Raw genomic sequence first — 24,923 nt, 5'->3', positions numbered from 1 at the left:
CAACTCCCAAAACCTCTGCACAGAACTGAGAAAACAAGGGAGGTATTTCTTCTCTTATGACTAAGAGGCCTCCTGTGTAATTGCAAAATTGCTCCTAGATCTTCATTGCTAGAACCACACTGCTCTTTTACAGTAAGGAAACTTGTGCTCAGGAGGCTATGGTGATCAGGAATCTCCTGCTATACTTACCAGCTATAGAACCACACTGGACCAGGACCCTTTCCGGTCTACACCAGCCCTGTCTATGAGGGACTAGGTAAGCCTTTCTCAATCGTTATGCCCTAGAGGATCCATGACATAATGTTAAGGTCTCAGGGAACAACTCCATAAAAATTATAACATCTACAGCTGTAATACTAGTTTGGACAGAAAGTTTAGTTATAGTAATTGTTCTTATCACCTCCAATTTAATCCATCAGTGAAGGAGGGATCTTCTGTCCTAAATGGTATGAGATGGGTACTATCTGACACTGGTCAGATGAGATTGACAGCAATTTGTTCGTCATACATATACAACCTGGGAAAGGAACATACTGCGTGCCACATGGGGGTTACACTTGGGAACAGAGTGAACGAGACTCAGGGTCGATGGGAGGCAGGCTTTGTAGTAAAAAAAGGACGAAGTGACCCCCCTCCACCCCTTCACTATGGGAGGATGTGATTAGTGTGGTTAATTCTGAGAGCTGGAGAGGGACTAAAACTAGTTAGGTTTAGGATTGAATGGAATACAACTGCTTTGGCTAATAGTGGAACTAGCTGGATGAGGAGCTTTTCCCACTGGGTGGGAGCACATATGGCAGGATAGGGAGAACTCTCATTAGGTCTTTGGGGCCCTGTGAGTCTCAGAGCTGTCAGGGCAGCACTTGAAATTTTGGGTCTTACAATACAGTACTCCCAGTAATGATTGCTAATGCTCTTTTGATAGAGAATGACATTTCTTCTGTGCATCTGATTCTTTCGGCCATCTAATTAGTCTACCAAGGGATATAAACTCTGATGTGAGTTAGTTATGCAGATAGAAAAAAATAGGTTTTCCTTTTCTTAAATTGCCTACTTTATTCACTTATTTATATTTTACTTTATCCAAGTAGGCCTAGGAATCTTACCACATATTTTTACTATAAAAAATAGTAATAAAGTGTGGTTTGTGTAGGTGGTATGTGCAAAAGTAGTTTTATTTTTATTTAAAGCAAACAAAAAAGACTTTAATAAACCTTATTTGAGAAACAAACAGGTGATTAACTTAGTTTACCTTTCTTTCATGAATTTTAAGTACTCATATGGTAAAGGTAATACATTTCTGTTAATAACTGGCTTCAGTTTTTTTTTAAAGATAGGCTCGATAGACAGTTTAAATAAATACTGTAAGATAATTTTTTTTGTAATTTTTTATTGTGGTAAAATACATCTAGCATAAAACTTGCCATTTGAACCATTTTTAAGTTTATAATTCAGTGGCATTAATTACATCCACTATGTTGTATAACCATCACCGTTATGTATTTTCAAAATTTTTCATCACCCCCGACAGAAGCTCTGTAATTACCATTAAACAATGACTCCACATTCCTCCTTACCTTCAGCCTGTGGTAATCTCTTATCTCCTTTATATCTCTATGAATTTGCCTAGTCTAGACGTTTCATATAAATGGAAGCAAAGCACATAATATCTGTTATTTTGTTTCTGGCTTATTTCACTTAGCACTTATTTCACTTAGTTCACGTTGTAGCATGTATCTGAACATTACTTTTTATGGCGGAATAATATTCCATTGTTCCTATATACCTATATACCACATATTGTTTGTCCATTCATCTGTTAGTGAACACTTGGGTTGTTTCTACCTTTTGGCTATTGTGAATAATGCTGCTATGAACATTGATGTACAATTATATGTTTGAGTCCCTGTTTTCAGTTATTTGGGGTATATAATAGTAGGATTGCTGGGTCATATAGAAATTCTATGTTTAGCTTTTTGAGGAACTGCCAAGCTTTTCCACAGTGGTTGCACCATTCTACATTCCTGTCAGCAGCGTACGAGGGTTTCAGTTTATCCACATTCTCGACAATGCTTGTTATTTACTGGGTTTTTTTTTTTTTGTATTATACACATCATAGTAAGTATGAGGTAATATTTTGATTTTGATTTGCATTTCCCTAACGACTAGTGATGTTGAGCATCTTTTCATGTGCTTATTAGCTATTTGTACATCTTCTTTGGAGAAATGTTTTTTCAAGTCTTTTGCCCATTTTTAAGTTGGGTTGTCTTTCGGTTGTTGAGATTAGGAGTTCTGTATATATTCTGAATATTAAACCCTTATTAGATATATGATTTACAAGTATTTTCTCTCATTCTGTAGGTTGTCTTTTCACTTCTTGATAATGTCCTTTGATGCACAAAAGTGTTAAATTTTGAAGTCTAATTTATATTTTAAAAGGCTTTATACAACATACTTGTTATTTTTTAAAACTAAAAATAATGAAATTTTCTCTTTCATATGAAACTTATTTTCCTTTCTTTTGATGAACTTGAGATAACCGTTCACAGATTTCTCTTTCAACTGATGTGAGATGATTTCCTCCTTGCTCTTGATGCTTATTAAACAACAAAAAAATTCCTTACATAAAAAGTTGAAAACTTGCAACCAGATATTTATTACTTTCCTGTAATTGGCAGGACACTACTCTTTCACAGAAATCCAGAACTCTTTTAGGGACAAATCAGTAAATCTCATCTTGTGTGCATAATCATACCAAAGCACATAAAATTCTTCCTCTCAGAGTCATGTTCTCAGCCTGAGCAGAAGATTCAGAGAAAGACTTGTTCATTCATTTTTACACTTGTGTGAAAAGAAGGGAAAATATTGTTTAATTTTGCTTTAATTTTTTTCCCTCTAGATTAGCAGACTTGAGATGTGCAGATATCCTTTTTAGCTCTTGAGCCCAAGCAGCAGTAGGAACATTTTATGATTTCCTTTGTCACATGATTTTTTTCCTAAGGATCTTATCATGAAGTCAAAATATTTCCCCTTAAGGCCTTGCAGTGAGTTGTTCAATGGTTTCATGTGATAACAAGTGTTTGCTCAGTTGGCTGGTTTCAGCAGCCATTCTTCATCCTCCTAGCGGTTAGCAGAACCTGACTCACTGTGTGAAAATACTCCTGCAATTGACCTTTCAGCTCTGACACCTATTGAGAACTCTGCTAAGCCACTGGATTTCTGCACATACCAGGAGTTTTATGTATTCTCTGTTCAGGTTTTTTTTGAATGAACAGGTTTTTGTTTAATGAAGTTGATCATTTTTTATAGCTTCAAATAGAACTTTTTTCATTTCCTCTCCCAAAGCTTTTGACCCTAGTACCTCTCTGTGAAGAAAACACTGTGTTGTAAAGTCAGGATTTTTGTTTGTTTCTTTGTCTGTTTTTTTGTTTTTAAAACAAGAGTGGCAAATCTTTACATGGAGCCAGCTATTGACGGGACCTTGTTAGTACAGATGCCAACATAGTTCCTCCAAGACAGACCTTTTGTTTCAGATAGGAGGACAAAGCATTAAATATCCTGCCCTTTGGTAGCTTTCGGCAGCATTCTGTAGCAAAAATGTTTTCTTGATTTCATGCTTTTCAAATCTTACAATATTTATAAATATATATATATATATACATATATATATATAGAATATAATCTTATAAATATTACAATTGAACTCTGTGGACTCATCAATCTGGATAGGAAAAAACTTGTTTTTCTGTTTGTTATATAGTTATTTAGCATCATGGGACATGTCAACATGTTGCTTTATCTTACTGTAGAACTTTAAAAATTTCTCCTATGGCATGTCACATAAGCATTTTATTAAGCATAATTTTGCATTCTGGCCTTATTGGGTTCTCAGCAATTGGGTGACTATCCCTTTTATGGTCAGTAAGTTCTGCTACTATGTAACTTGCTATCTCAGCCTTTTCATTGTATGTAATTTTTAAAAATAAAAGCTTTATTATGTCTGTTTTGAGATTCAGTAGTACCTTTAACTTGTCAATTGGCTATAATTTGTAGTTAAGTGTCCTTTGTATATTGGTGGAGCCATTGCTGCACTTGTGAAGTTGTTTTCCATAGACAACACAAAATGGAATAGGACAACTAGGATTGTCAGCCTATGTGTAAACCCATAGATAAGTAGTTTTCATTGTACAGATGGCGTTTTGTGTGTCCTTGTTGCACTAGTTTAGAGAAATTACTCACAATATACAATTCCTCATTACTTAATCTCACCATAGTTGTCCACTGACATTTCTCTTGTACCTTATCCTCAAAAATTGCCACAATGGATTATCAAGCATATTTGTAAAACACAAATGTTAATATGTAAGACATAAGGGCACAACAAATAGCTAAATGGAGAAAATCACAAAAAGTCTCTAAATTTCACAGTATGAGGGCCTTTGTAATTTATGTAGTCCATGTTTTAAACTGTTCACACCAATAGCAGAGCATGAGGACTGAGGGCAACTGGGTATAAAGATTTTTTAATTAAAATGAAAAATTTCCTCTTAATTTTTCATTAGATTTACAAAGCTTGTTTGCTGCTATAAGGCAGTGAGCAGTGGATAAGAGGTCAGGGAGGCAATTCGAAAGGGAGAGGTTGATGATGTTCATCCTTGCCCTGTGCCACGAAGCCGCCAAATGTGAAGGCCAACTCGAACCAAAGGCACACGCTCCTGTTGTGCTCTATCACATTTCTAACAAAATCATTGGGTACTGTGAATGCTGTCACTGCTTGGTGCATAAAAGTTAAAAACAAATCTCTCCTTAACAGTGAACTCTGAAAGAGCTCTAGCAACAGCTTGTGGACCCCGGGCTGAGAAACCCTGGACTAGACTACATAGTCTGGGAGCCCTGCATACACTGCTGCGGAAGAACTAAACGTGTCTGTCTGTGCTTGCTTATGGAATCAGGTGGCCTTTGCCTGACTTTCAGTCTCTAAATTTCTCACAAATGATGAGATTGAAATTGGTGGATTTAAATCTTATCTGGAGCCTCCACTGAGGGCATCTGGGAAATACTTTTTTTTTTTTTTTTTTAAAGTTCTCAAACTCCTGTAGTATGGGGAGACACACTAGAGGGAAATTGGGATTGTATCAGTGTACCATGTCTACCATATTGGGGAATTTTTAAAAATGAAGACTTTCTTGCTCATATGTGTAGTAAATTTTTTTTCAAAACATGTCTTATCTTTAAAGCATCTGTTTGCTCATTCAAAGATTTATTTAGCACCTGCAATGTGCTGGCACTGTTGGATAGTACTTGGGAGGCATTTAGTGAGCAAAATAAAGATTTCTGCCCTCTTGGAGCTTTAATGTTAGTGGAGAGAGATAGATAATAAACAATACACATGTTTAAATCAATTAGTTTACAAGGTGATTCAAAAGGGTCAAAGAGTGACCACTGAGAGGTATTAGCTATTAAACCATGTGACTTCGCATGTGGATATATCAGGAAATTTGAGCTGCTACCACTTTTTCCTCAAAACCTTGAGGAAATGAAGGAACCCATTAAGGTTACTTTTGTAGTCATCGATGGTGATAAGCCTGTAAGGGTTTGGGATGAATTTGAGTACAGGATTCCATTTGTAAGGTTATAAACTAAACTGATCATTTCTTCAAAAATTGGTTTTGACACCTATTCACATGTAATCAGTTAGTGAGTAGCACAATTTTGAAAATATTCAGTTATTTTTTAATTATCCTGTATTAGAAGGTGGTAAGTGCTCTGGAAGAAGACAAAGTAGATTCAGGCAAGGGACAATGGATATGGTAGGGTCTTGGAGGTGGTCCACAATATTAAATAGGATGGTTGAGCAAAGGGAGTTTGGGAGTTGGTAGGTCATTGGAATATCTGGCAAAAGAACATGGACAAAGGCACAAAGGTGAGAGTGAGGCATGTTGGAGGAAAGCAAGGAGGCCCAGCCACTGCATTCATAGCAGCCTTAGCAGGGAGAGTTATGGGTAGGAGATGACGTCAGGGAGGGAAGGGCTGGGGTGTGTCCCTAATGCTGTGGAAATGGGCAGCTTGCAGGGCTTTGAACAGAGTGGTGACTAGATTAGCCTAAGGTGTTTGTTTTTCCTTTGTTTCTTTTCTACTCTTTCTTCTCCCCCTCCTTTCGCCTCCCCCATGTTATAAAAGGATCAAGCAGGATGGTGTGTTGAGAATAGACTGTAGGGGGCCAAAGATAGAAAAGACTAGTTAGTTCCCGTGGCCTGACTGGAAATAGACGTAGTGAAAGTGATCAGATTATGGATCTATTTTGAAAGTAGAATTATCAAGAATTCCTGATGGGTTGGATGTGGCGAATGAGACAGGAGGAAATAAAGGTTTTTGATTGAGTACTTGAGAGAGAGAATTGTCTTTAATTACTGTTGGGGAAAGCTGAGGTTAGAGCACACCTGAAAGGGAAAGGAAGGTCAGGAGATCAGTTTTGGATATGCTGAGTTTGTAATATTATTAGAGATCCAAGTGGAGATGTTGAGTAGTTCAGAGACTGGATGAGGTCACCAAACAAGAGAATAGACAAGAAAGAACTGGGCCCTGGGGCATTCCAGTAAAAGAAGCTTAGAAGTGGCAATGGGGTAGGCAGAAAACAAGAGTATGGCTAAATGAAGGAAGCATTTCTAAAAAGAAGGAATGATCAGCTATATCAAGTGCTGCTGATAGGACCAGAAAGGTGAAGAATGAGAATTGACAGTCGGATTTAGTAACGTGGAGGTCACTGGTGGCTGACAGGAGCAGCGTTGATGGACTGGTGTGGGGCAAACCTGCCTGGAATATGTTTGAGAGAGAATGAGAAGAGTGACTTGTTGACAGTGCGTATAAATAACTCTTTGCTTTTAGGAGGAGAAATGGGACAGTGGCTGGATTCGAGAAATGGGAACAAGAAAGCTTTCCACCCCCAAAGACACAGAAATAACAACATGATTTTATGGCAGTGAAAATGACCCAATAAATAGGAATGAGTGGATTATATCTAAATTCCATGGTCGGCTATTTTAGTTATTATATACTCCCTTGCATACTTTGAACTTCTTTGTTTCTTGCTTTGCCACACTTGGTTGGCAAAACCACAAACTTGGTGAAATGCAGCATTTCTGCTTCTAGGTGCCTGCTCTTTCCATGTAACGAACACAAACGTTCACAGCAAAAAGAAGGGTTATGTTTACTCTGAGGCACTCTGGTCTCAGGCTTCAGCAATAAAAAGTGACTGTAAGGGACACACTGGTTTAGCCCTAGGATAATGGGGATGAGAATTGACCTTTTTCTTGAGGAAATCTTAAGTCCCAAAAAGCAGAAATTTTTGAGGTTGTCGATTTCTTTAGTGAAGATTATTTACCCGGTGCTCTATGACGGTTGAACCTTTTCCACAATGCTAAGGCATGGGGATATTGAGATAAGTTATTTGCAATTACCAAAGTTTTAGTTAGCTGTTTAGCAGTCTCTTCCTCTGTTGTTCTTGGCATTTCCAATTCCCCTGGTTTTGAGTTTCCTGAATTCTGGGCAGCATGCCCTCCTCCCCTTCACTTTTGCTTTCTGTCATTGTGAACTTAAACATAACTTTATTTCTCTACTGTCTATTTTAATCTAGTCTAAATGCCTGTAGTTAAACTATTATTTTATTGTGAACTGGAAGTTTGAATCATTTCTTAACTATTAAAATAGAATTGGCTATTATGTAATTACCCAGCGTTAACCTTTGCAACTCAAAATTTCCAGTACACTTTTCATGGGATGTGCTGCTAATGTAGTTTAGAGGAAGTCATACCACTCAACAAGTAGAAGTAACTTAACTTCTATTTATGACAACAACAGCACTTCTGAAGATAGATGGGATTTTTTTCCCCCTTTGAATACATAGTGACTCTTAATTTGAAATTGGAAAATTTACTTTGATTTGTAGTCACTTAAAAAAAAAGTCAATTGGGGCGGCTGGATGGCTCAGTTGGTTAGAGTGTGGGCTCTTAAAAACAGGGTTGCGGGTTTGATTCCCACATGGGCCAGTGAGCTGTGTTTTACTCAACTAGATTGAAGCGGCTGCTCAGTTGGTTAGTGCACGAGCTCTCAACAACAAGGTTGCCTGTTCAATTCCTGCTTGGGATGGTGGGTTACGCCCCCTGCAACTAAGATTGAAAACTGCAACTGGACTTGGAGCTGGGCTGCGCCCTCCACAACTAGATTCAAGGACAATGACTTGGAGCTGATGGGCCCTGGAGAAACACACTGTTCCCCAGTATCCCCCAATTAAAAAAAATTAAAAATAAAGTCAATTGAAAGAAAAACTAGCAATTTTTAAGTTTCTTATCCACTTTAAAAATAGTCCATGTAATTTTTATACCTAATTTTAAATGTCTGTTTCCTCTTTTATAATTGAGTTAATAAAAATGAAAAAAATCATGTGTTTTGTTGAAGGAAAAATTCTTTGTCATTGAAGAAAAATATCCAGAATACCTATATCTTCTAAATATATTATAATGAATAGCTTGATGTCTGTTCTTTTGCATGTTTGTTTTCCTTTAAATATAGCATTACTAAATATATCATAAATAGGTGATTAATTTGTTGAATTCACAATAATGTTTTTACATTTTAGTGATGCCACAAAATTCTGCTTCAGTAAGCACTGATATATAAAATTAAAAGATCCCCAGAGTTCTTTTGGATGAAGAGTTGCAAAATAAATCTGAAAAATGATAAAATTTTGTGAATCAAGATTTAATGTTTTAAAACGTATAGTATGTACTTTGTAAAGATGAAATCTATATTTATAGAAGGAAGATATTAAGTACATTAAATGAGATGATGTTATAGGTTTTTACTCTGTCTAAATATGTTTTTATTAATTAAAAGAGTTCTCATAAAGACATAATCATGCATATTTACCACTATTTGACTACTGTGTGAATGGTGAACAATAAGTCCACTAATCACAGGATGCTGTGGTTGGTTTGACTATTTTAAGGAGGAATATTAGAACAGGAAGGATAATTTGAACTGTCTCAAAAGAAATCTTAACATTAGATTATAAATTGTATTATATTAGGTTTTTATATTTTTGTAGCTCCAGAATTAGTAACATTTTACTGGTTGATTTTAGATAATAGCCACATATTGCACATTGAAGTGACTTGCCAGAAACATAAAATTCAAGCACTCTCCTTTGGTTTCCAGTGTTATCTTGTGTTACCCATAATAAAAACTTCCAGTTTGTATAACTTTTATGACATCGAATGTATGGAAAACAGAATTCTGTATTTAATACTACTTTTTTTTTTTTAGATTATCTGCAATGGTGAAATGAAGTAACTCAAGATGAGCAAATTAAAAGTGGTATCAGAGAAAAGGTACTGTAATTCTAAACACCGATATGTATAAATTACAAAAATAATACATGAAGTAATTATTTGAAATTCATTACTTAAAATATTATTTATGTTTAAATAAATAGTATGTTATACAGTTGACACATGAACTACATGGGTTTGAATTGTGCAGGTCCCCTTTACGTGGATTTTTTTCAGTAAATACTTACACTGTTTTCGATCCACAGCTGGGTTTCCGCTGATGCTGAGGGACGACTTGATCTACGCCAGTTTATATGGGGGACTTGAGCGTCCACAGATTTTGGTGTCTGTTGGGGGTCCTGGAATTAATCCCCCGTGGATACTGAGACACAACTAAATTTTTAGGGAGTCAAAAGGGTGATGTAAGAACTGACTCTGGGTGGTGAACACACAATGTATTCATAGATGATGTATTACAGAATTGTACACCTGAATCCTATATAATTTTACTAACCAGTGTCACCCCATTAAATTTAATAAAAATAAAATTTAAAAAAGAAGCACATGCATACACACACACACACACACACACACACAAAGTTATACGTGAATTTTCAAGTGTGTGGGTGGGGAGTTGGTGCCCCTAGTCCCCATGCTGTCCAGGGGTCAACTGTATTTATATTATTTTGTTAATTAACTTTTTAGTTAAAACTTGAGTCAGCAAACTATGACCCCTGGGCCAAATCTGGCCCACATCTTGTTTTTGTGTGACCTGTCAGCTAAATGGTTTGGGGAAAAAGAATAATATTTTATGACACATGAATATTATATGAAATTCAAATTTCATTGTACATAAATAAAGTTTATTGGAACAGCACTGTGCTCATTCATTTATTGTCTGGTCACTTTTGTACCTCAATGGCAAAGTTGAGTAGTTGTGACAGAGACTGAATGGCTCACAGTGCCTAAAATACATACTGTCTGGCCCTTTACAGAAAAAGTTTAACTGACCTGAGTTAAAGCATCGTCTCTATTCAAGCTCTTATATTTCAAGAAATTGTTTTAGCATTGGTTTTACTGTGGACTCTTTCAGTTACAAGACAAATTTGATTGATTTTATTTTGGAATTTTTTTAGCTAGATTGCTTAACTCTGTTAAGCCTCAGTGTTCTCATCTACAAAATGGGCTTAATAATAATGCTGTTATTATACAGTTGTGAAGATTAAATAGTGCCTGGCCAGCTGAGTAAATGGCAGCTTATTAATATTGATAACAGTTAAGGTTTCTGCTTTGTAGCCACGTTGTATTTTATATTTACATGTTTACAACTTTGCATTTATAGGTATGCTTTGAATATGTTTTATAATGAGAAGTATATACATAGTTTATTTAGATAAGATTTGTTCCTTAAATTGTTAGTTTTTCCAGTTATTAACTATTATATTATAATAAATTTCGTTGTTAAAGTATTTATGTAATTTCTATAGGAAAGGAATTAGGCATTGTTTGTGTTTTTAAAAGGAGCACCCTTTTTTGGATTAAGTCAAACAAATAATGCTATTTCGACTGATTAGTTAAACTATCTAAAATTACTAGGTCGTTGTTCATAAGAATATGATGTTACAGTTTGAAAACTTGGATTCTGAGGTCAGTTTTCATTATTTTGTCCTGAAATAGATTTTACTGGATAATTACTGTTTTTTGTTGTTGTTGTTTTAGGCTTACTAAATTGGGATCACTGCAAATAATATTCATCTAAAGGAAATGATAATTTCTTATAATGTTTGTCTTATTGCTGAAGAAAGCTGAATACAGTTAGGTTAACTGAGATAGAATATGGTCAAAATCTTTTCTTCTCCCTTCTTATAGTATGGCATATTAAGACTGATTGTGTCTGAGAACTCATAAAAATGTCTTCCGGGGACCTAAGAAGGGGGATATATACACATGGTCCCCAGCTTAACGATGGTTTGACCTATGATTTTTCAACTTTACTATGGTGCGAAAGTGATACATGTTCAGTAGAAACTGCACTTCGAATTTTGGTCTTTTCCCGGGCTAGTGATACGTGTTATGATACTCTCTTTGATGCTGGAGTGTAGCAGTGAGTTGATTTTTGTCTAACTGTAGGCTAATGTAAGTGTTCTGAGCCACGTTTAAGGTACACTAGGCTAAGCTATGATGTTCAGTAGGTTAGGTGAATTCAATGCATTTTTGACTGGATATTTTCAACTTATAATGGGTTTATCAGGATGTAACCCCACTGTAAGTCAAGGAGCAAACTATACTTCTAGGTATGGTCCTGAATTTATTGTCCTGCATCAAACTTGATCAAAACACAGAAAATTTATTATATACTGTCTGTATCTCCAGAGACTTCTATGGATGTTTTCTTTGATTTATTTATTTATTTTTTGCCCCTTTTAGATTTATTTCTCAACCATGGAGTATCTATGAAATACTTTTGTTTATCTAGCTCAGCACTAAATCTGTAGGAGTAGAAAAGAACCGTAAATTTCACTTAGTAGAGTGTTTTACAGAAAATGGGTGTTGAGTGTGTTCTAAAAAAGTTAGTCCTATTCTCTTTTTACATGAAGCTTGTAACCTGATTGAAGATATGTGAACAAATGCAGTATGGTGATTTAACCAGTCTCTAGGGAAGTGTTAAATTGTGAGGTCCATAGAGTTAGAGAGAGTGTCGAGAGTATAGTTTGGTAAGTTTGGCCTATGTATACCTGTGAAACCATCCTCTCAATCAAAATAATGACCATATTCATCATTTGTTTCCTGGTGCCCTTTTGTAATCCTTCCCTCCTGCTTTATCCCTTGCTCCATGCAATCACTAATCTACTTTCTGTTACTACAGATTTGTTTGTGTTCCTAGAACTTTATGTAAATGGAATTATACAGTATGTCTTTTTTGAGGGGGGAAGGTAGAGGTCTTTTACTTAGCATAGTTATTTTGAGATCTCTTGTGTATTAATCATACTTTTTTTTTTTGATTACTAGTAAGTAGTATTCCATTAGATAGATATACGACAATTTGTTTACCACAGTTTTTGGACACTTAGGTTGTTTCCAGTTTTTGGCTATTACAAATAAGGCTATTAGGAGCATTTGTGTACTAGTATTTCTATGGACTTTCGCTTTCTTTTCTCTTGGCCAAATACCTAGGAATGGAATGGCTGAATAATATGTTAGGCCTGTGTTTCTTTTTAGGAAACTACCAACAACCTGTTTCCCAAAGACATTACATCAGTTTACATTCCTTCCAGCAGTAATGAGAGTTGTACTTTTCTCCATTCTCACCAACACATTGTATGGTCATTCTTTTTTAAACTTAAATTCTTATGGTCATTCTTTTAAAATTGTAGCCCTTTTAATAGGGGTGTATTGATACCTCATTGTGATTTTAATTTGTATTTCTCTAATTTCTAATGGTGTTGAGCATCTTTTCATGTACTTATTTGCCTTCAGCATATCTTATTTGGTGAAGTATCTTTCCAAATTTTCCTCCCATTTTTTAAATTGGAGTAGTTATTGTTTTTATTGAGTTTTCAAAGTTCTTTATAATGTTATACATACAATTCCTTTATCAGATATAAACGTTTTTTCCCAGTTTTGTCTTTTCATATTCTAAACTGTATCTTTTAAAGGTCAGAAGCTTTTAAATTTCGATGTCCATTTTGTTTATTTTTTTTATGGATTATGCTTTTAGAGTCTTATCTAAAATATTTCCATAATCCATGTTTACCATTGTTTTCCTCTAGAAGTTTTATAGTTTTAATATTTAGGTCTTTACTCGTTTCTGAGTTAAGTTTTCTTATATATAGTATGAGAGATATGGATAAAAGTTCTTTTTTTTTTTTTTTTTTTTGCATATGGATATCTGATTGTTCCAGCTCCATTTTTGGAATAATTATCCTTTTTCCATTTTGCCTTGGTACCTTTGTCAAAAAACAGTTGTCCGTGTATGTGTGGGTCTGTTTTTGGACTGTTTTGTTCCATTGATCTCGATGTCTATCTTAGTGATGGTACCTCACTGCCTTGACAACTGTACCTTAATATTGAGTCTCAAAATTAGTGTTGATCCACAAACTTTTTTTTCAAAATTTGCCCTGTTTTAGTTTTCTTTGGATTTTCCATAGGAATTTTGCATCAGTTTGACAATTTTGACATAGTAGGCGGCTGGATTTTGATTGGGATTGCCTTGATTCTGTAGATCAGTTTGGGGAGAATTGACATCTTTTTTTTTTTTTTTTTAAAGAATTGACATCTTAACAATGTTGAATCCTTATCTTTGAACACGGTATATCTTATTTATGATCTTTAATTTCTTCCAGCAGTATTTTGTTGTCTTTAGACTGTCAGATTTATTTGTTTTATCCCACAAAAATAATAGTTGTTTGGGGGTCTGCAATAATTTTCAAGAGTATAAAGGTATTATGAACCCCCCGGCTCCCAACCAATTGAGAACCTGTGACTTGGCCTACACCACCTTCTCTATTAAGCTAAAAATGAGGCTAAGAAATGTGGTTTTACCAAGGTGGTCATATACCTGGCTAAAACTGTTGTTATTGTGAAAGATAGAACAGATATGGGGGGAAAGTTAGCAGTTAGCCACAAACACTTATCAAAAATCCCAGTAGAACATGACCATAGAAGTTGTAAAAAATAATGAATATAAAATAATTAGCATTTAATTAACTTTGATGAAGGAATTTAAAAGACAACGTGATTAACTTTTGCTGGTACTAGTACAAATTTAGGTAGTTTAAAATTTTAACAAGCTTTTACTGGTTGTTTTTTAACAAATCACTTGGTAGTATTGACCTAGAATTTATTGTTAAGCTTTTATTGCATTTAATTATTACATAAGAAATAGAGAAGTAGTTATTCTCTTCCAGTTAGAAGAATATTGTTTTCCTTACGTATTTAAATAACTATTTCTACAAAATAATGATAATGAAATTTCTATTTTTCATGCCCTTTGATTTATGATGGAGAAAAATAAAGTTGTTTCATTATATTGAGAGAAACAGTAAAAATGTGATAAAAGCAAAAGTAATAAAAATAAAGAAAAAAGACTTATAAATGAGAAACATTCCTGAAAAATAATAATGTGTATTTTGGAAATAAAACCATATTGTTTGAAATTAAATCTTAATTTCTGTGAGTTCTGTTTAAGTCTAAAGTCTTAAGAATATTTTAATTGATTTTTTCCCCCCGTGGATGTCTACCTTATTTATGAGGACATCTTTATTTTCTGCATTTGATTTACACTTTAAGGTGAAAGATGTAATAAAGTTTATTTATAATGTAAAGATAGGTACTGTAGCTCTTGCATTTGCTTGGGAAATTATTTGTTCCAAAGTAGTATCTGGGGGCGGCTGGGTGGCACAGGTGGTTGGAGTGCTGTGCTCCTAACGCTGAGGTCACCGGTTGGATTCCCACATGGGCCAGTGGGCTGTGCCCTCTACAGCTAAGATTGTGAACAACGGCTGTCCCTGGAGCTGGGCTGCTGTGACCAGCCAGAGGTTGGTGTGAGCTGCTGTGGGCTGCTGTGTGCTGCGGTGAGCAGCCGACCAACGGGCCGAGCTCAGCCAGGTAGAGCGCAATGCTCATAATACCATCATGGGCCAGGGAGCTGCATCCTTTACAACTAGGCTGAGAATAACGGCTTGAATCAGAGTTTGGGGTGGAGGAGAGGGGAAAAAAAAGGTAATATCTGTACACCATTGGGACTTCTGCAATATCCAAGAAAATTTCTGTGTGTAGGAAAATAGCTGTAAGACTGAGTGTAAACTCAAAGAATCAAAAGTGTAGAAGGCTACTACAATGAAACAAATATTAGAGTGATAATGTCTTTAAAATATACATTTGAAGATTAACTTGATATGATGTGTTTCACATTGATCAAATTTTCAATTCCATGATTTTTTCATTATAAAATAATTAACAATTATAAATGGAACCTCTGAAGATTGATCTTAGTCTCATTTTGATTCATCTGAAAAAGTGAGCAAGGTGGGGATACTGCATCTCAAATTGTTCAAATTGTTCATTGTGTATTAGCTTTTTTTGTTTTTCGTGGTTTTTTTTTTTGTTGTTGGCCTTCACCCTCAGATTTTCCAAAGTCTAAAAAATTTTTCTGACAGTAGAGCTGCCCTCTGGTGTTCGCCCTGTTATTTTTCTCAACATTAGTGTCAACAGCCTTCAATTTTTAGAGCTAAATTGAGGGTGGTTTACAATATTTTGTTCACTTTTCATTCTGTAGATGAAAAACATAAATAAAGAGGGATATTTGACTTGCCTATTTCTGAATTTCCATTTATTTGCCTTCTTTAGAAAATTCATCCATCATTTGAAAGAACATGATTCTCAGAAAGAAATTATTTAGATGAAACTTAGATGAAAGTTTTATTTTTTATAGTGGTATAATTTAATTTAAAATTGTAAGAGTTACTGACAAAATGAACTCTTAATCTGGAATGGAATAGAATATGTGTTATGCTTAGTGTGTTTTGTATGTTTTTGAATTTTTTGAATAGTAGATGTTTTATTAGGTACTGAAAATGCTAACACATGATCTTTAAGAGAAAAACAATTGGATAAAATTAAAAAACCACACTCAATTGTTAAATTTCAGAATATTGGTTTCCATAATGCAAATTTCTAATAAACCTGGATTATGGAATTATTTTTAAAGATGTATTTTCCCTAGTATGCAAACCAAAAATAACTGGAGAAAAGTCAATTCCAGATCAGGAGCATGAAATGTGCAAGATAAACCTAGAACAGGTTTAACTCAGAATCTCTTTGCGCTCTTAAATTATTGAAGACTCCAAAAAGTTTTTGTTGATGTAGGCTATTTGATCTATTGATATTGACCATATTATAAATTAAAATTAAGAAATTAAAAAGTTATTCATTTAGAAATAATAAACTTAGTGCATAATAACAATATTTTATATTAAAAATAACTATATTTTCAAATTAGTGGGAAGAGTGGCATTGGTTTATTACATTTTTCAAATTTCTTTAATGTTTGACTTAATGGAAGACAGCTAGATTCTGTTATCTGCTTCTGAGTTCAATCTGTTGTGATATACAAGATGTGACAATTAAGTTCGGGAACTTGTTTTTTGATATCAGTGGGGTTATTCATTGTGAATTTGTACCAACTGGACAGTTAACCAAGTTTACTATTTGGAAGTGCTGAAAAGGCAGTGTGAAAAAGTTAGATGACCTGAACTTTTCGCCAGTAATTCATGGCTCTTGCATCACAACAATGCAGCAGCTCACACGGCACTGTCTGTGAGGGAGTTTTTAGCCACTAAACAAATAACTGTGTTGGAACACCCTCCCTACTCACCTGACCTGGCCCCCAATGACTTCTTTCTTTACCTGAAGATAAAGGAAATATTGAAAGGAAGACATTTTGATGACATTCAGGACATGACAGCTCTGATGGCCATTCCAGAAAAAGAGTTCCAAAATTGCTTTGAGGGGTGGACTAGGAGCTGGTGTCAGTGTGTAGTTTCCCAAGGGGAGTATTTCGAAGGTGACCGTAGTGATATTCAACAATGAAGTATGTAGCACTTTTAGGATGAGTTTGTGAAGTTAATTGTCAGACCTTGTATGTATCAATGTGTATATTTTATATATATATATATATATATATATATAGTGTGTGTGGTGTTCTTGTAGGGTATGAAAGCAGTCTGGGTGCACATAAATTTGTAATTGAAAAAAGAAGGAGTACTTGAATAAAATGCCTTTTCAGATACTTGTTCTTTGATTTATGATGGAGGAAAGTAAAGTTGTGTGTTCAGTTTTTGGAGAGAAATAGTAAAAGGTGATTAAAACAAGAGTAATAGTTATAAATGAGGAATCAACATTTCTGAATAATAATAATGTACTTTGAAAATAAAGCCATATGTGAAATTTAAATTGAAATGGATGTTCTTTAATATTACACTAAAACTTGGTAAGTGGTAGTTTCTTATAAATTAGTTGCATGTGGAATCTGAAACCATATTTGTGAACCTTTTATTCTGTTACATTAAAATCCATTGGTCTTAGCGGTTACCAGAGGGTAAAGGGGTTGGGGGTGGGAGATGAGGGTAAGGGGGATCAAATATACGGTGATGGAAGGAGAACTGACTCTGGGTGGTGAACACACAATGTAATTTATAGATGATGTGATATAGAATCGCACACCTGAAATCTATGTAATTTTAATAACAATTGTCACCCCAATAAATTAAAAAAAAAAATCCATTGGTCTCACTTGCACTTTGAATGGTTCTTTTACCCATATCTGAATTTGTAACATCAAATGTTGGTCATTCGGAAAATATTGATTCGAAGAGTTATGCAGATCTTCTAAATTTCGACACATTTTATTACACAGTAGAAAGAATTACATTTATTAATACCACCATTGATTTTTATCAGACAGTTCTTTAGTTAGTGGGGAACTACCAAGGTCATAATGGTAGATCCATGTTAAGAATTCTAATTTTTGCTCAAAAGCTCAAGTTTTATCATTGGCAACAAATCGATTAGTTGTTTCCTTGAAATGATAGATTCACTTTGTTTTTTGTTTTTTATTTCCAAAAAATGTATGCCCAAATACTCTAGTCGGAATAGTCATTGTTTGTCAGTTGTTTTTTAAAGTAAAAATGATGTTCTATGAAAAAACTGGCCAGTTCAGCTTGCAATTTAAACACACGTTTTCCCCCCGTGGTAAACGTCATATTTCAGTGTGTACCTGAAATGTTTATGCACACATAGAATATTAAAAAGATGTACACTCCTGGGTGAAACTAGCATTTTTTAAAATTTTTTATTGGGGAAGGGGAACAGGACTTTATTGGGGAACAGTGTGTACTTCCAGGACTTTTTTCCAAGTCAAGTTGTTGGCCTTTCAGTCTTAGTTGTGGAGAGCGCAGCTCAGCTCCAGGTCCAGTTGCTGTTGCTAGTTGCAGGGGGTGCAACCCACCATCCCTTGTGAGAGTTGAACTGGCAACCTTGTGGTTGAGAGCCAGCGCTCCAACCAACTGAGCCATCTGATAGTTCAGCGGCAGCTCAGCTCAAGGTGCCGTGTTCAATCTTAGTTGCAGGGGGCACTGCCCACCATCCCTTGCGGGAGTCTAGGAATCGAACTGGCAACCTTGTGGTTGAGAGCCCACTGGCGCATGTGGGAATTGAACCGGCAGCCTTCAGAGTTAGGAGCGTGGAGCTCTAACCACCTGAGCCACCGGGCCGGCCCAAAACTAGCATTTTTGTTTCTGAGTACATGGTGTTGAAAAACATGGTGACTGTTCATACAGTTTGGTGTGACTGCCTGATTTGTGCCATGGTCCCCGCACTTTACTCACCATTGCCGTGAAAGCATCAGTGCAAATGTCAATACAGTGTCAAATAATGTCTTAGTATTTTTAAGAAAGTAGTTTTTGACCTTGCAGATTTTGTGAAAGGGTCTCAGGTACTCTCAGAGTTTTGTAGAGTATATTGACGACTGCTGGCCAATGACAGTCTTGTTGTACCAGAAAGCCAGGAAGCTATTGAAGACTAAAATAATATCAAAAGGACTCAGGCGCCAACTTGAAGAGGCGCCCATTGATCAAATATGGGACAATTTGAGCATTAATAACTGCAGTGGATAAAACATATCAAATGTGTTTAAATCTGTGAGTTCATATTGATAACGTGAAACCAAAATACTTCATTGGGTTATCTGAGGAGGATTTTAGAACACGAACTCATTCTTCTGAAAATTGGTGAATATAGATAAATTAAAAAGCTAATATTTATTTTGCTTTTATTTCATGAGTTGTACCTATGGATAATCAAATAAGGGATTTTTCTCTTTATGGAGTTATCCTAGTTAAATGAAGAAGGAATGGAATAATAGAGTATCACTATTTTTCAAACCTGAATGGAATAAAGGATCTAGGCAATGGTGACCAGTGACTGCCTGTATTATAAAAGTAAGATAACCAGACACTATTTGCATCCTTATGGAAGATTACAGTACCATATGTCACCAAATAAAGCCTTAATCATATTAGGCCTTCAAATTCAACAACCGCTTTACAGAAAATACAGAGGATAGACAAATATATTAATGATACCATGAATCTGTAATTGGCAAAATCCGGAATGTGGGAAACTGTAGGACAAACAGCTAAGCTTCGTTAAATAAACGGTAAGGGGGTAATAAAAAGAAAAGAGCAATAAGAAACGTGTAGATTCAAAGACTAATGCAATACATAGACCTCATTTGGTTTCTGATTTGTGTAAGTTAACTGTTAAAGAAAATGAGAGAGAGAGAGAAAGAGCGAGACAATATGAATTGGGGAAATTTGAACGATGACTAGATTTTGATATTAAAATATTCTCGTTATTGTTTTTGGTATAGTAGTGCTGTTGTCATTATATATATTTTAACGAGTTCTTATATTTTAGAAAATAGATAATGCCAAAGTATTTACAGAGGGAATGCTCTGAGATTTGCTTCAAAATTAGCCAGTGGTATGTGTCTGCCTGTGTAGGTACGCATATGTGAAATAAGATTGTCTATGAATTGATAATTGTTGAAGCTGGGTGACAGGTACTTTATGGTTCATTATCCTATTTTTCTTCTTTTGTTCATGTTTGGAATTTTCCATAACGTTAATGTTTTTGCTTATTTAGATTTACAATACCAGTTTCAAGAAATTGTTTTTTTTCCTGCAACACTGGAAGAAAAAGAAAATATACAAATACTGAAACATGTAACTTATTTTTGTCTCTATATAATTTTTTATTTAAAAAATATGAAATATTTCTGAAAAACAAAAAGGATAGAGAATAATATAATGAATACCTGTGTACCAATCATCCACGAAATAAAAAATTATAAATATGACAAGTACTATTGTCTAATAACATTTTTTTTCCAGTATCCCCAGAGATAATTACTATTCTGAATTTGATGTTCATCATTTCCATGCATTTCTGTCTATAAAATACATTTTCTTATGTATTATATGTGTACACACTAAAGAATGTATTGTATTTAATGTGCATGTTTTAAAACTTGATATATTGTACATAGTCTTAGTTTTTCTGGGGAGTTTTAATTTGGAGATTTATACATATTGACATATATTTTCATTTCTGTACTATGTTGGCTACTGAAATATTGGGAGATACTGCATATTTTATTTTAAAAGGTATATTAGGTACATTTTCCAAATAGTATCTTCAATATGTTTTTTTTTCAACCTTCAGGTATCTTTTCAGGTGAAGTATCTTCAGATTTAGAGCATTTGGCACAGTTAATCAGAAAAATATATAGTAAATGTACTGTTACCCATATATTTCCAGATTTTTTTGTTCATTCCAGAATATAGCTGTGCATTGCCTAGCCTGTGCTCGCCAATATTTTGAAATACTGGATATATAGAATAAGACATGCAAGGTCTCTACCTTCATGGAACTTATTACTTCATTTCAAATAGTGATAAAATCTATGGGTACATTTTAATATTGGAAGGGGAGGGGCTAGTGGAGAAGTGGGGACATCTTTAGGTTGTAACCTGAAATGAGAAGGAGCCGGCCATATGAAGAGGTGGAAGAAACTGTCTTCCAGGTTGAGAGGACAGCAAAGACCTTGAGATTCAGGAAAAACTTCCCTGTATTGGAGGAACTGATAAAAGGCCCAGTGTATGAGGGAAATGTGAAAAATAAAATCTGAGAGGTAGATAGATGGAGGCCAGATGACCTAAGGCCTGTTATGCTGTGACAAAAAAGTAAGATTTTCCTTGAAGTCTGATGGGAAGCTATTGAAGAGTTTTTAGCTTGAGAACAAATAGATTAGATTAATGGTCACACAAATCCACATAGTGACAAAATGGCATAGAATTATACACTTAACTATGTCAATTTCCTGGTTTTGCTATTATTATTCCATAGTTATGTAAACCATGGGGAAAATAGGTGAGAAGTACAAGGGACCGCTCTACTATTTTTGCAACTTCTTGGGAGTCTTTATAATTATTTCAAAATAAAAAGTTAAAAAAAAATCACTGTGAAAAACGAGTTATTGGGAAGCAAGAATGAAAGCAGACTAGTTAGGAGGCTGTAATTTCCAATGAGAGACGATGATTGCTTGGACTTGGGTAATAATAGCAGATGTGAAGAGAAGCAGATGGATTTGAGATTTTTTAGAGATGGAGCTGGTGATATTGGGTTGGTGTGCGGGAAAGGGGGTCTAGATACAAGTTTGGAAAGGTTAAGATTGGAAGAGAAATAGGTTGAGAGAAGGAAACAAGTTTTGTTTTTTTTTTTTTATGTTGGGCTTGTTAGATTGGGTAAACAGTCAGAGGCTGACGCTGCAATTGAATGTAGGAGCCAGGTAGCGTATAGATTATAATTACATCTGTGGGATTAGGTGAAGTCACTCAGGGTAGAAGAATGGAGAGAGTGAAGAGAAGAGGGCTGGGGATAGAGATGTCAGGGGAGACTTCCATATCTAGAGGTGTGTCAGAGGAAGAGCCAATAGAGATCTAAAAGAAGTGGTGATAGGAAGAAAATCAGGAAAGTATGGAGTCATTGAAGCTCAAAGAAGAAAGTGTTTGTAGAAAGAGGGAGCTCTCTGATTTGGATTGCACTGAGATATTGAATACAATGAAAAAAGTGACCACAGGCAGTTTTGGGGAGACCTCAGGGTATAGAAGGCAAACTAGTAGTTTGAAGAATTCAATATTTTGTGAGGAAATGGAGAGAACAAATACAGACATCTCATTCATGGAGTAGTGGAGAAATGGGGTGATAGCTAGTGGGAGCTCCTAGATCATATTTGTGTTCCAATGGGTATGATCCAGTTGAAAAGGAGAGACAGATAGTGAATCAGAGAAAGATTAATTGATGGAGCAAATACATTGAAAATTCAGGAAGGGCTGTGGTCAAGTATACAAGTAGAGGGATTGTTATTTGAGTCTCAACATACCAGGCAAAGAAAGCCTTTTAAAGGCAAGTCAGAGAGCACATTACTCTTTTGCTCAAAAACTTCCCACTTCACTTGGAGTAAAAGCTGACGTTGTTTCAGTGGCCTATAAGGCTCTAAATAACCACATTCTCTCCTGCCCCACCCCCAGCTCTGACCTCATGGCTTGCTGTTATTCTCCTTTAAGTCTGCTCCAGCCACACAGGCCACCTCACTTTTAATTGAATACAGCAGGTGTGCTCCTGCCTTGGCATCTTGGTGCCTATGACTCTTTCTTACTAGACAGTTCTTTCTGCAGGTATCTGCACAGCTCACTGTATTACTTCTTTCAGGCCTTTTCCTAAATAGTATCCTTTTGATGAGGTTTTTTCCCTGACCACTCTAAAATTGTAACTTCCCCTGCTCTTTTTATTCCTCCAAACTTGCTTTTTTCTCCATAGCACTTCCCACCACCGTAATACTATATAATTAGTTACGTATTTAATTTGTCATCAATTAGAATGTTCACTCTATGAGGGTCAGGAATTTTTGTTGTATTGTTGGCAACACCTAGAACAGTACCAAATGTGCAAATGTATAACGAATGGGAACAAGGAAGAAAGAATGTGGGTAGAGAATCAGATAGGTGTAAGGATGTGGTGGGAAGATGAGTGTGTGCTTGTTTGATTTTATAGCAGTTACGAAGTATGGTACTAACTGAGAATGGAACGGGGTGAAAGGGAGGGATAGTTTTGAGGAAAACAGAGAAAGTATAAAAAATCCTCTTGGAAAAATGGAACGGTGAACTTCCAGGGTGTGATGTAAGATTGCCGGAGGGGATTAAATGCACATTTGTGGTTTTCTGAAATAAAATGTGTTTCTCACTTAAATCAATAGAATTTTAGCAATGATAAGCTATAAAAGGCAATAAGGAAATGTGACGTTTATAAATGTTTCATGTTTTTAGAAGGGTAGAGTTTTTTCTTTAACAGTGATCTTTATAGTATTGTATTTACAATTGATGTAGAATGTACCCTAATTTAAAATAACATTCTTTTTATTTTTAGCCTTACCAATAATTCTCGGATTGTCGGACTCCTGGCTCAGCTGGAGAAGATCAATACTGAATCTACAGAATCAGATACTGCCAGATATGTTACATCAAAAATTCTTCATCTGGCTCAAAGTCAAGGTAAGCTTTAATTTCTTGTTTTGGGAATGCTTTTTTAACATTAAAACTAGGTGCTAAGAATTTCAAACTTTTGATAGATGATTTTCTATAAAAATCTAACTTTCTCAAATAGACTCAAGAAGTAGAAAATGGAATTACTGTGGAAGAAATTGATCTTCAACACATTATTTCTAAAAATTGATTGTAACTTTACTTATATATGAATTTCCCCCCGCTCCGTCCCCAATGTTCAAACAATACCTAATTCCAGTGCTACTTGTTATAGAATGTTGATAAAAAAATGTCAGGTAGCATAGAGCATTGGGTTTAAGTGTGGTACCCACTCTGAAATGCCAGCTCTGTCATTCAATGGCTGGGTGACCTTAGTGAAGTTTTGAATCTCTAGGATTTAGCTGTACCATCTCTGAAATAAAGATAAGAAAGATTATGTGGTTATAAGATTCACATGAGAAGCACGTAAAAAGAATGTTAAAAATGTTCAATAGGGACAGCTGGATGGCTCAGTTGGTTAGAGCACGAGCTCTGAACAACAGGGTTGCCGGTACGATTCCCACATGGGCCAATGAGCTACTCCCTCCACAACTAGATTAAAGACAACCAGCTGCTGTTGAGCTGCTGGTGGGGGGGCCGGATGGCTCAGTTGGTTAGAGGGCGAGCTCTTAACAAGGTTGTGGGTTCAATTCCTGCATGGGAGGGTGGGCTGTGCCCCCTGCAACTAGATTGAAATGGCAACTGGACTTGGAGCTGATGGGTCCTGGAAAAACACTCTGTTCCCCAATATTCCCCAATAAAAATTTTTTTAATAAAGTTCAATAAATGATACCCCTATTATAGGAAGGAAACCTGTGCTACTGAATTGGTGTGAAAACCTTGACAGAGTATAAGAGAAGAAAAGTATTGACTTTGCATTTGGGAACATAAATGTGAAAAATCCCAATTAAAACATTAGTGAATTAAATCTAATTATACATTAAAAAATGAATATTATTGCAAAAGAGCACTTATTGCAAAAATGTAAAATGATTTAATACTAGGAAATATATCAGTATAACATTTGAACAGGTCAAATAAAATCCCTGTGATTATCTCAATGGATGTTAAAAAAAGAATTTAAGATTCCAAAACCTGTACTTGATTTAAAAAAAAAACAAAAAACACCTGATTTTTCTTTTTTTAAATAAGGGTAAACCAGCAGCTACCTTAACGTTTAATAGTGACACTGAAGGCATTCTGTTAAAATTAAGATTCAGACAATTCACAATTAATACTTTAATTAATTTTTTATTTCATTATTCTAGAGGTTCAGGTCATTGAAGTAAGGTGGTTAGCAGGTATTTACTGTTCAGGAGCTCAGTATCTGTTAATCTTTCTTCATGGTCACAGACTCTTAATTTATTTTCATAACTTCCTCCTATACACCCTCTGT

General features: G+C 35.2%; 1 protein-coding gene across 6 annotated transcripts in view; it reads left to right on the top strand.

Moving 5' to 3' along the window:
• The window catches only part of AGTPBP1 (ATP/GTP binding carboxypeptidase 1), a 136,876-nt gene that overhangs the window by 9,511 nt on the left and 102,442 nt on the right, over positions 1-24,923 (top strand). For all 6 annotated transcript variants that reach the window (XM_033122884.1, XM_033122882.1, XM_033122881.1 and 3 more), the window contains exons 2-3: positions 9,322-9,386; positions 23,373-23,497. In XM_033122884.1, coding sequence (XP_032978775.1) covers positions 9,355-9,386; positions 23,373-23,497 — 157 coding nt within the window. In that variant the 5' untranslated portion in view covers positions 9,322-9,354. The remainder of the gene's footprint in view (positions 1-9,321; positions 9,387-23,372; positions 23,498-24,923) is intronic.

The sequence above is a fragment of the Rhinolophus ferrumequinum genome, chromosome 12 (genome assembly GCF_004115265.2).
Source record: "Rhinolophus ferrumequinum isolate MPI-CBG mRhiFer1 chromosome 12, mRhiFer1_v1.p, whole genome shotgun sequence".
Classification (NCBI taxonomy): domain Eukaryota; kingdom Metazoa; phylum Chordata; class Mammalia; order Chiroptera; family Rhinolophidae; genus Rhinolophus; species Rhinolophus ferrumequinum.
This window is presented reverse-complemented; position numbering and strand designations above follow the sequence as displayed.